Source organism: Gopherus evgoodei, chromosome 1 (assembly GCF_007399415.2).
Source record: "Gopherus evgoodei ecotype Sinaloan lineage chromosome 1, rGopEvg1_v1.p, whole genome shotgun sequence".
Classification (NCBI taxonomy): domain Eukaryota; kingdom Metazoa; phylum Chordata; order Testudines; family Testudinidae; genus Gopherus; species Gopherus evgoodei.
The window spans coordinates 221257207-221269260 of NC_044322.1; the positions used below are offsets into that span (position 1 = coordinate 221257207).

General features: G+C 49.0%; 1 protein-coding gene across 1 annotated transcript in view; it reads right to left on the reverse strand.

Moving 5' to 3' along the window:
* Positions 1-12054, reverse strand: part of LOC115644461 — a 63415-nt gene that overhangs the window by 35782 nt on the left and 15579 nt on the right. Inside the window, exon 3 of the mRNA XM_030548828.1 lies at positions 7263-7372. Within this exon, the coding sequence (XP_030404688.1) occupies positions 7263-7372 (110 nt within the window). The remainder of the gene's footprint in view (positions 1-7262; positions 7373-12054) is intronic.

Genomic DNA, 12054 nt, shown 5'->3' on the forward strand with positions numbered 1-12054 from the left:
GTGAGCTATTGGAGAAACTGGGACATGCCCAGTACATCTCCACCTTAGACTTAACTAACGGGTTCTGGCAAGTGCATTAGATGACCCAGCCAAGGATAGGTCAGCCTTCATCACCCATGTAGGGCTGCATGAATTTAATGTGCTCCCTTTCAGATTGCAAAATGCACCCGTCACCTTCCAGAGACTGGTGGATAACCTTCTGGCTGGATCTGGGGAATTTGCAGTCACCTACCTCTACGATATGGTTATATTGTGAGGTGCCAGGGCAGAACACCTGGAACACCTCCATGCTGTCTTCCAGTGCATAAGGGAGGCAGACTTAAGTGTTAAAGCCAAAAAGTGTCAAATAGGCCTAAACAGGGTAATGTACTTTGGACACCAGGTGGGTCAAGGTATTATGAACCCCCTACAGGCTAAGGTAAATGTTATCCAAAACTGACCTGTCCCTAAGTCAAAGAAGCAGGTCCAATCCTTCTTCGGCCTGGCCGGGAATTACCAATGATTTGTACCAAACTAAAGCCAAATTGCCACCCCACTGACAGGCCTGATCAAGAAAAAACAACCAAATGCAGTTCAGTGGACTGAGAAATATCAGAGAGCCTGTAACCAGCTTAAGGCGGCCCTTAAGTCTGACCCTGTATTGAGGGCCATGGACTTCAACCAAACATTCATCGTAACAACAGATGCGTTTGAGGGTGGTGTGAGAGCAGTTTTAATGCAGGAAGGACCAGATCACTAATTTCATCCTGTCGTGTTTCTCAGCAAAACTTTCTGAGAGGGAAAGCCGCGGGTCAGTCTCAGAAAAAGAATCTTATGCCCATAGATGCTGACTTTCTCATGGGTGCTCAACCCCACCCCCACTCCACCCCTTCCATGAAGCCCCATCCCGATTCCAACCCCTTCCCAAAAGTCGCCACCCCAACTTCCCCCCATCCCTGCCCCTATTCCAATTCCTTCCCCAAATCCCCACTCTGGCCCTGTCTCTTCCCCACGTCCTCCCCTGAGTGCGCCACATTCCTGCTCCTCTCCCTCCCCCCCCCAGGGCATGCTAACGCTGCCAAACAGCTGTTTGGTGGTAGCCAGGCGGGAAGTACTGCGAGGTAGACGGAGGAGCGGAGGGAGGAGGAGGTGGAGGGGAGGGGAGCTTGGCTGCTGGTGGGTACAGAGCCAGCTTGACCATTTTAAGTGCTTTAGAATAGACACATTTATTTGAATTGCCTTGAAATGTGGTGTGCCTCATGAGGGTTCCAGGTTGGGTGAGCAACTCAGATTTTGGGCCAATTGACCAAGGGATTCCCAAGATACAGCCCCCCCTGTAAACAACAGTATTTCCTAAAGTTCAAAAATTCTAGAACCGTTGACATTTGAACTCCCCCCTTGATGAGACATCTGAGGGCAAACTGAGCTGGGAAAAAACCTGTCTCCACCAAGGCTGTTTTCAGAAATGTAGTCGGAGTATTTAGCAGATCAACTGGAAGGGTCTCAAACAAATTTGAAAGTAAATTGTACCTCACTGGGAGGGGGTGATTAGGGGTGCAAGCATGGGTGGGAATAGGGCAAGAGGAGGTTGTGTTTGCAGGTAGGGATGGGAGGTTTAATGGGGAAGGCAGAGGACTGGAGGGGTTATGTGTGGGGAACAGAAGAAGTTGGGGTGAGGGGCAGGAGGGACCTTTCAGACTTGTATTCTCCCCTTCTGCATATGTGCTGGATCTGGAGGGCCCCTTCCACTCTCCCTGCCACCTATATATCCTGGGATTTGGAGGACCCTGGCATTGGTCCCCTATGTGAGCTGAGATCTGGAAGAAAGGGGGGTTCAAGGTAACAAATTTCATAATCTGAAATCCAGGAAAGGAATAATTCAGATACATGAGTGTGTGGGGTGGGGGAGGAGAATTGGTCCGAATATGTGGGGGAGGGGCTGGTGTGGAGGGGGTAGACTGGGTAGGGCTAGGGCATGTCTGAAGCAGGGGCTTGAGACCCAGCTAGAAATGGGAAGGAGAGGCACAGCTCAGTGGGCAGTTTGGGCTACATCGGCAAGGTAGCAGACATACTTCTAGTAAGCTGCTCAATTGAGATGTGTGTGCAGCACCACAGGGCGGGGGCCAGCAAGGGGTAACTTCCGCCAGGATTCTGCAGTAAGCACCTTGTGCCGGATCCTCTGCAGAAGGTTCCTGGGTCGACCTTCCATCTTGGTCAGCTCTGAACCAAATCTGAACCAACCGTGGCACATGTGGACACATGATGCACAAATGGAAAACTAGGGGCTAGTTCCAGCAGGAGAAAGCCCCACCCCCCTAGTCCCTGTGAGCGCTGCAGCCCAGAGTGGCAGTGAAGTGAAGGATTCAGGAAGAGGTTGGACTGGAGCAGCTGAAAGTGGTGGGTGCTGGGGCACAGGAATGGGGGCGAACAAAGATCAGAGATCAGATACAGCATGGGACAGACGGGTGAAAGTAATTTAAGGGACTTACTGGAATGCAAGGCCGGGTACTGAGCAAAGGCTGGGGTCTCAACCGGAAGGGGCCAGGGACTTTACATCCCCAGGCCCTTTAAATCATCTTCCCTTTTTAAAAGATGGGTACTAGATTTGCCTTTTTCCAATCATCCAGGAGCGCCACAAGTTTTCAAAGATAATGGCCAGTGGCTCTGTGATCACCTCCGCCAAATCCCTCAGCACCCTCAGATGCATTAGCTCCAGCCCCAGGGACTTGTGCTCGTCCAGCTTTTCTAAATAGTTCTTAACCTGTTCTTTCACCACTGAGGGCTCCTAACCTCCTCCCCATACTGTGCTGCCCAGTGCAGCAATCTGGGAGCTGACCTTGTCTGTGAAGACCAATGCAAAAAAAGCATTGGGAACTTCAGCTTTTTCCACATCACCTGTCACTAGGTTGCCTCCCCCATTCAATAAGGGTCCCACACTTTCCCTGACCACCTTCTTTTTGCTAACATGCCTACACAGAAATCGACTTTGAACCTAATCAAAATATGTTCCTTTTGAAATACAAATCATGAAAATCGATACTGGGTCAGTTTTCTCCTCTACAGTATTTCTCACACACATTCCCCCACCCCAACCTTTGGAGTGAGGTTTTACATCAGGACATTTTAGGCCAAAGGGGGTAAGTTACATCAAAGAAGCTTCTCAGGATTAGTCCCCATTTCCTATATTACTAACAAAAAGAAAAATATAATTCAGTTGATCACATAATTAAGTCTCTGCTTCATTAAAGAGTAACTGTGTGTTAATTTCATTCTCATTGATAATGATAAATACTCAACGCTTAAAGAATCTTCTCATATATGTTAGTTTTCTTTTAATCCCCCTTTCTACCTTGAACCCCTGAGTACAACTGTGGTTAGGGATTAGATCCAGGCCTGGATCAGAATCTCTGTAAGATAACAGAGATGAGGTTTCTATTAAAAAATAGTTATTTTTCTGCAGCCATCTCACATTCAACACTGATTTCATCCTACAAACAGTTATATCACCCACAAATGGTGAGTTCAGCAAAAACACCGCTTCTGTTTCCTCGACATCTACATCATTATGGACAGTGTCATGGGGTTGATACATCCTGTGGCAGGGGTTTGTGGGGGAAGAAATCTGTCCCCTAGGTCAAGACAGCTTGTCTTCAGGTGGTGACTCTATCCAGTGGTGGGTGCAGTGCAGGGTAGAGGGACCTGGGACCACCCTACTCCACCAGGTCCTGACACAGGGCCTTGAGGAACCAATACTCCTGTGTCCAGGCTTGATCTCTCACTGCAACAGTCCCGTTCCCTGAGTAACTTCCCACCCTTACTTCCAGCGTCAGCAATCTCCCGGCATCCAGCGTCTCTTCCTGGCCGTCCTTGGCAGCCAACTGGGTGTCTGCAGGGGCCTCAGTATGGCTGGCCTCTGCAGCCTGGGGGTCTAGCAGCTTCCTGGCAGGAATCAACAACATAGGTTTTCTCTCCTTTTCAGTCTGCCCAGGCTGAGCTGCTCCCTTTTATACTCTGTCTCCAGTCGGAGCATGCCCAGAGAGGGTGAGGGGGTGTGGTCTCTTCAGCCCACACAGTGCAGTTAACCCTAGCAGTGCCAGTTCAGGGTTGATACACCTCATCACAGACAGCATTTCTCAAATTTTGGGATTAGCTAGATCTCTTCAGGAGTAACCTCCTTTAGGGACTGGGTCACAAATGCTTTGGGAACCAAATACCTGGGCATTTTGCCTAGTTCCAAGTCACTTGCTGTGGAATTCTATCCCTGGATCATCTGAGGCAATACTGACTTAAACAATTGAACTACCCTGTGACTATGTGCACTTACTTCCGTCAGTTACATGGTTTGGGGTCTGCTGCTGTTCATCTTTTCAGAGTGGAGATTTAAACACACGACTGTTTCTCTGATAATATGTCCAGCAGCTTGGAGTATTCTCTCCTGTTGATTGAACTGTATTTGAATTTTCTCCATGTCACCATGCAGGGATAGGGGGGAAAACAAACCTGTAGTAAAGAATGATGGTCATTTGTCGGAAATGTCCCAATAAATCTGAGCTACATTCTGCCAAACAAAACTAAGATGCAGTTATATGACCAAGGAGCCTTCATGAAAGATAGAAAACCCATATCACAGAGAAGTAGAAGACACTTTCATTTTCATTTTAAGGGAAATTCCAGAGTAGGTTACATCTGATAACTCAGAATCAGGATGAGAGATTCTCCCATAAAACCTGCTTCACTCAGTGCTGTCTCATTAGTGTTATTTACAAAAGTTTTAGCATCTTCATAAAGAGGGGGAAAAAACAGCTGACCTTCCCAGAAGTGGCTTTGCCAACTGAGGGAAAATGGGATTTGAACAGTGCTTGGGTTCCATTTGAAATCCCCTTCCAGGTCTGTGACACTTTCATCTCCTGCCAGACTGACTCTGATTTTGGAACAAAGACATCCAAGCACCATTCCCAAGCACAGATAGCTAAGAATACTACCTCACCAGACACTTTGTGAAGTGGAGGAATATGAAGGGGTGAACTGTGCCTGGCTCAGACACAAGGTAACAATTCTGGGGTGATGGGGAAGGACAGAATGCCTGAGTCACTGCATCTCCTTCCAGTGTCACAGAGCCTGAAATGACCCTTATGTCCCTGACACTGCTGTGGCTCTTTGCTATATTTAATTATATTTTAATTGAGAAAAATGGTCAACAAAACAGCTGCTGTTCTGCATGATCCAGGGTAATGTGAGAACAACAGGGAATGAGCCAATCTGTCCTCAAAGAGGAACTTGACGTCTCTAACAATAACTTTGCACTGGGAGAAGGAGTATAAATGTGATTCTCCAGGTTTGTTTAGACAAGGAAATGTGATGGTGGTTACGTCAGATCAGGAGGAAATGTGCTAGATAACTTCACCTAGTTTCCATGGCCCATGTCTTTAGTGCAAGACTCAAGCTAGCGAACTCCATGGCAGCCACAATGATGAGGCCCAGGTAGATTTTATCTCAACATAATTGGTTGAAGACACCCCCCATCTCCCTCACCCGGGGTGATGGACATTCCTGGTAGAAAGGACACATGCTCCCATGACTTGCAAGACAATGGAGTTGATAGAAAGGATCACAGGATTCACCCAAATGATGGGCGAGCTTCAAAAGTGGGCAACTCGTGTGGGAGCTGAGGGACTACAGTGTGCAAAAGATGCAGACAGCCTTAATGCTCACTACCTCGGAATTGTCAAAAGAATTAAAGAAAAAAGTCTTTTGACAGCTCTAGAGAAGGTTTTTATGGAGTTTATCTCCTTTACAGATTCTCTGATGATTGAGAAGGCCTGAGCTATGAGTGAAGCTTTTCCCACACTTGCAACATTCATAGGGTCTCTCTCCTGTGTGGACTCTCTGATGAGAGATAAGGGAGGAGAGGAGAGTGAAACTTTTCCCGCACTCACAGCATTCATAGGGTCTCTCTCCTGTGTGGACTCTCTGATGAGAGATAAGGGAGGAGAGGAGAGTGAAACTTTTCCCGCACTCACAGCATTCATAGGGTCTCTCTCCTGTGTGGATCCTCTGATGTGCAGTAAGATTTGAGCTCTGAGAAAGCTTTTCCCACACTCGCAGCATTCGTAGGGTCGCTCTTCTGTGTGGATTCTCTGATGAGAGATAAGGACATATCTCTGAGTGCAGGAAATGTTTTACTCATAGCATTATATAGAGTTTGTCTCCTCTGTGTACTCGTTGATGTCCAATAAGTACTGACGTACGATTGAAGCTTTTCCCACATTCACAGCATTCGTAGGGTCTCTCTTTCATGTGGATTATCTCATGTCAAATAAGGACTGAACAGTAATGGAAGTTTTTCCCACACTCACTGCATGTATTCTCTCTCTTTTCCCTGAGGATTTTCTCCTGGGATGTAGTTTCCTTGAGGTCCCTGCGAGTTCTCTGACAATTAATGGGTTCATCCACTTTCTCCTCTGAGTGGTTTCCCTGCTCTCTCTCTGGTCTGTGGTAACTTTCACCAGCTTTTCCCTGCTCATGGGGGCTGGACACATTCCCTTTGGACCTTGGCAGTAATTCCCCATGCGCCTCGGCTAGCTCAGCATCTTCCTGGTGAGGATTCTGCTCCTCGTTCTCCCTCACCACCCCATCAGCTCATAGACTCATAGACTAAGGTCAGAAGAGACCATTATGATCATCTAGTCTGACCTGCACAACGCAGGCCACAGAATCTCACCCATCCACTCCTGTAACAAACCCCTAACCTATGTCCCTGGAGCCCACTGTACTGTGCGGAGAGCGAGCACATCCCACAATGCAGAGTTAGAGGAAGCACCTCCCTTCCCTCCCAATTGCTGGATCAACTGCCCAGGAGGCAGCTCTGGAGCTTAATCTCCGTAGGGTGGGGATCTGGGTCTCCATAGCTCCTTGGCTGGATGGAAGGTGAAAAAGCTGGAAGTGAACCGATAATGATGGTGCCCCACTTGGCAATGGCATGCTCCAGGCCAACCCTTAGCCCTTCTCCTCAGGGCATGGCTGGCTATTGCTTGTTGCTGCAAACGGCTGCTTTACTGGTCACCTGAGAATACTACTGCTACGCAAGGTTCAGGGGAAGGTTACATCAGGCCCATAGACTCCAGTATGGCAGACACCGTAGCAGCCTAGCTGCCCCCTGCACAGCACATGGCCTCTGCTTCAGATTTGTTCTGGAACACTAATGCGCCTTAGTTTTCCTTGTCTCTTAACTGCCCCGCAGTTCCCCCAGTGGTCTGAAGCCATCCCTACCCAGCCGTCAGTACCTTCTTTCTGTTGTCATCCAGCTCAGCTGCTTTCCGTTTCTCCCCTCGCTTCTCCTCCGTCTTCTTCTGGAGGGACCGACCAACTGCTTTGCTGCCTTCTGGCTTCTTGGCTAGAATAGAAGAGAAATTTCAGAATTGGGGATGGAAAGGCAGAGAGCAAACCCAAGTAAGTGCTGGAGAGACAGAAAATAAAAATCAGGGACTGAATTCCCCCCAAACTCTTCCGCATAGGAGACAGTGGAGGGGATCAGTTCTGCTCCCTACCCAGGACTGGCCCTTAGGGTGGGCCGTACGGGTTCCCCACTCTAGGGGGTGCCGGGCACAGGGTTTGGATTCCCACCTGACCTGCTACCGAGAGGCTCACTGCGCTGATGAAAACAGCATAGGAAGTAGATAAGCAGCAGCGTGGGGGAGTGGGAGAGACCTGAGCTGCAGGAGGCAATTGGACAACCAGCCGTCAGAGCCAGGTGACTGCTCTGGAGCAGAGAGGCGTCTCCTCCGCCCTGCTCCACGTGTGCAGCTGCTGCTGTTCCTGTCCCCCCACCCCCCACTCTCTGTTTACCCCTGGAGTCGCCCCTGTCCACTCCCAAGTGGGAGCATCCTCCTGACTGCTCTGCGGGAGGGAGCTGCTGATTGATGGTGAGGTGTCCCCCTCCCTCCCATCCGGGTACCCGGTTTCCACTAAGCTGGGGTGACAGGACAGGGGGGAAACTGCGTGTGCTGCTGTCTCTCTGGGGCCGGAGCTGCTGGCAGCTGCTTGTGTCTGAACAAGCCTAGTTCAGGCTCCTGACTTTGAGAGCTTTCTTAAAGAGACAGCGCACTCACTCACTCAGGCACACACACTCTCCTTCACATACTCCCTTCAACACGTACAGTCCATCATATCCTCCCCCCACCCCAATACACACACACATACACACACAGTCCTCCCAACACACACACCAGGGCTCCCTGCATCCACGTCATTTCCCCACCTGGGCTGTACTGAGGCATCAGGAGCTGCTGCTCTCCTGCCCTCCCCTTACACAGCCTGCAGGGAAAGTGACCTGGGTGCAGGAAGCCCTGACGTGGCTCCTTGTTCCCCTCTCCCAGCCCCCAGGGCTGCGTGGGGCGGAGGAGCAGCACTCCAATGGGGGAGCACGCAGCAACGCCAGCTGCTTTGTGCATCCAGGTCAGGTTGAGGGTTGGGGGCAAAGGGGACACAGGGCAGGGATTAGGGGCACAGGAAGGGGCAGAGGTTGGTGTGAAAGGGGTATGCACCATGCAGTGGACCAGGGTGCAGGAGAGAGGTGCAGGGGGTATGGAAACTGGAAACCTTGCTCAAGGGAAGGAAAACAAGGGAGATCAGAGGAATTCATAAGCCATTTGTCATAAAATAAAACATTCTATTAGTTTATCCCTAGTCCATTTAAAACCAATAAAATCACAGGGGCAGCTCCCCAGGTGCTCAGAGGTGCAGAACATTCTGTTTATGAGGGACTTAACCATCGCCATCTTTGCTGGGAACACACACAGCCAGACACTCATTATCAAAAAGGCTCCTAAAACACAGAGAATGGAACTGCATGTCCCAGAAAGTGAAGACTCCAGACAGAAGGCAAGTCTCTGGCACTGCATCTTCCTGACAGAGAGGGGTGATGGGACAGGGGGAATCTGTGTGTGCTGCTGTCTCTCTGGGGCCGGAGTTGCTGGCAGCTGCTTGTGTCTGAACATGTCCCAGAAAGTGAAGACTCCAGACAGAAGGCAAGTCTCCCTGGCACTGCTTCTTGCTGACAGGTCCAGAGACAATGAGAGTCCTGGGGCAACTGGGAACAGTAAGCATGGGCTGGTGGGGTTCAGTGCAATGAGGAATAGAAAGGGCAGGGATATCACTGAAGGCAGTGGTGGATTAACAAATTTGCCGCCTCTAGGCCCTCAAAAAATTACAATCCCCCCGACCCCCAAGCTCACCTCTGCTCCCCCATGGCAAGCCTGGGAGGGAGGGGGGAGAAGGGGAGTTGTGGCGCGCTCAGAGGATGGCGGAGGTGGAGTGATGGTGAACTTGGGCAGGGACTGGTTCCCTGCCCCCGCCCCAGGAAGAGTTACTCCCCGCGCTCGCCAGCCCCTGTGACGTTATTGATATAATCTGGGACCATATAGAACATGGTTGCAACCAAGGTCCTGTAGAGGCACCAAATCTTATGTCTAAGACCAGGTTATGGGTTGCTGGTTATGATTATACTGTCTATATGTATGTATCATTTTGTAGTTGAAGTTATGAGTATTGGCTCTGTACTGTCTGTATTTCAAATTTGTGCTGTGTTTCTGGAAAACATCCCAGACAAGTTGGTGTTAGCTCTGCCTAGCCTGATTGATGGCCCATTAAGGACCATCAGCTACACAACTAACCCATGGAGAGAAGGCAGATACACCTTGTAACTAAGGCCACATCTACACTACAGCATAAAATCAAAATTATTAAAACCGGTTTTATAAAACTGGTTTTATAAAATCGATTTTATGCGTCCACACTAGGGCACATTAATTTGGTGGTGTGAGTCCATGGTCCTAGGCTACCATCGATTTCCGGAGCGGTGCACTCTGGGTAGCTCAGTAAAAGAATGAGACCAATAACTTCAATTTCCGTCCACACTAACTCTAAATCGATATATTAATATCGATTTCCAGAGCGGTGCACTCTGGGTAGCTCAGTAAAAGAATGAGACCAATAACTTAGATTTCCGTCCACACTAACCCTAAATCAATATAGTAATATCGATTTTAGGGTTACTCCTCTCGCTGGGGAGGAGTACAGAAATCGATTTTAAGAGCCCTTAAAATCGATTTAAAGTGCCTTGTAGTGTGGACAGGTACAGCGTTAAATCGATTTAACGCTGTTTAAATCGATTTAATGCTGTAGTGTGGACCAGGCCTAAGCAAAGTATGCAAGGACTTGCCCAGGTGACTCCAGACTCATTTTGCTGTAAAGCCTATAAAAGGCTGATGCCTCATCTCCATCTTGTCTTCAGTCCTGCATCTTACCTCTGGAGGAACTTTTCTACAAACTGAAGCTCTGCACAAAGGACTGATGACCCATCCCAGCGGGAGATATTCTCCAGAGACTGGATTTAAACCTGCAGTTTACTCTATCACTGCTACAAACCTTAACTAAGAACTTTGCCAATACTGTATGCAATTGATTCAATTTAACCAATTCTAGCTCTCATCTCTATCTTTTTTCTTTTATGAATAAACCTTTAGATTTTAAATTCTAAAAGGATTGGCAACAGCGTGATTTGTGAGTAAGATCTGATGTGTATATTGACCTGGGTCTGGGGCTTGATTCTTTGCAATTGAGAGAACTGTTTTCTTTTATTGGGGTGTTGGTTTTCATAACCATTCATCCCCAGGACGAGTGGGACTGGTGGTGATACTGGGAGACTGGAGTGTCTAAGGAAATTGCATGTGTGACTTGTGGTTAGCCAGTGGGGTGAAACCAAAGTCCTTTTTGTCTGGCTGGTTTGGTTTGCCATAGAGGTGGAAAAACCCCAACCTAGGGCTGTAACTGCCCTGTTTAAGCAGTCCTGAATTGGCACTCTCAGTTGGGTCCCGCCAGAACTGCACTGTCACAGCCCCGCGTCATCTCCGCTATTCCCCAAGCACGCTGCTACTCGCTTCTCCTCTCTTCCTCCCAGCGCTTTCACACAGTGAGCCTGGGAGGGACGGTGGAGAAGGAGAGTTGTGGCGCACTCGGGGGATAGCAGCAGTGGAACGGAGGTGAGCTGGGGTGGGGAGTAGTTCCCGCCCCCTCCCCGGCTTGCTCCTCACACCCGCGGGCCACAGCTTACCTCTGCTCTGCCTCCTCCGAGCGCACCGCTACTCGCTTCTCCCTTCCTCCTAGCGCTTTCATGCAGCAAACCTGGGAGGGAGGTGGAAGGAGGGAAGCGCGGTGCACCTAGGGGAGGAGGCAAGCTGAGGATTTGGGGAAGGGGAGGAGTTGGGGAGGGGGCATGAGCAAATTTGCCGCCCCTGCAAATTTGCTGGCCTAGGCGATAATATGTCACTGACTGAATGCAGGGATTCAAGCAGCATTAGATGTGAGGAAAACACATCCTGCAGCATTCGGGAATCTATGGACTCAGGTGTAAAGGGAGGGAGCATAAAAAACATTGTGCGTGGAGAACGCTGGCAAATTAGATGGTGTAGTTCAGGAGCCACAGACTAATTCTTCTGCCAAAGGAGAATGTGAAGAATAAGAATCAGGCCATCTGACTTCAGGGGGGACAGATTCGAAGATCCAAAGAACATGCAGGGAAGAGAAGGCAGCTCTTGGAGGTGGGGATGGAAAAGGAAGAGTCTCTGTGGTTCATGGAGCCAATTAGTTCATTTTATCATTCATTGATCATTGTTATGGTCATCCCGTATGTTATTTCAAATGTAATCAATGTGTATTTAATACATTTAAGTTGTAGGTATAGACAGAAGTAAGACAGAGAGAGCCCTGCATGGATACAAAATTTATATCCACGTCCAAGCTGCGATCTGCAAAAATGGTCCATGGATATCTGCAGATTTGCAGGGCTCTAGGTTCAAAATTTATACCCGCAGCTCATCCGCAAACATGATCCGCATGCTCCACCGGAGATGTGATCAAAGCAAAGGGCTAAGGCAATGAATTGTAAAATCTTCAAATATAGGGCTGGAAGGGACCTCAAGAGGTCATCTGCTCCATTCCCCATAGCCCTGTGGCAGGATATGGTATAAATATGCCATAAGTTTGTCTGACCTGTTCTTAAAACCCTCTGGGGACAGG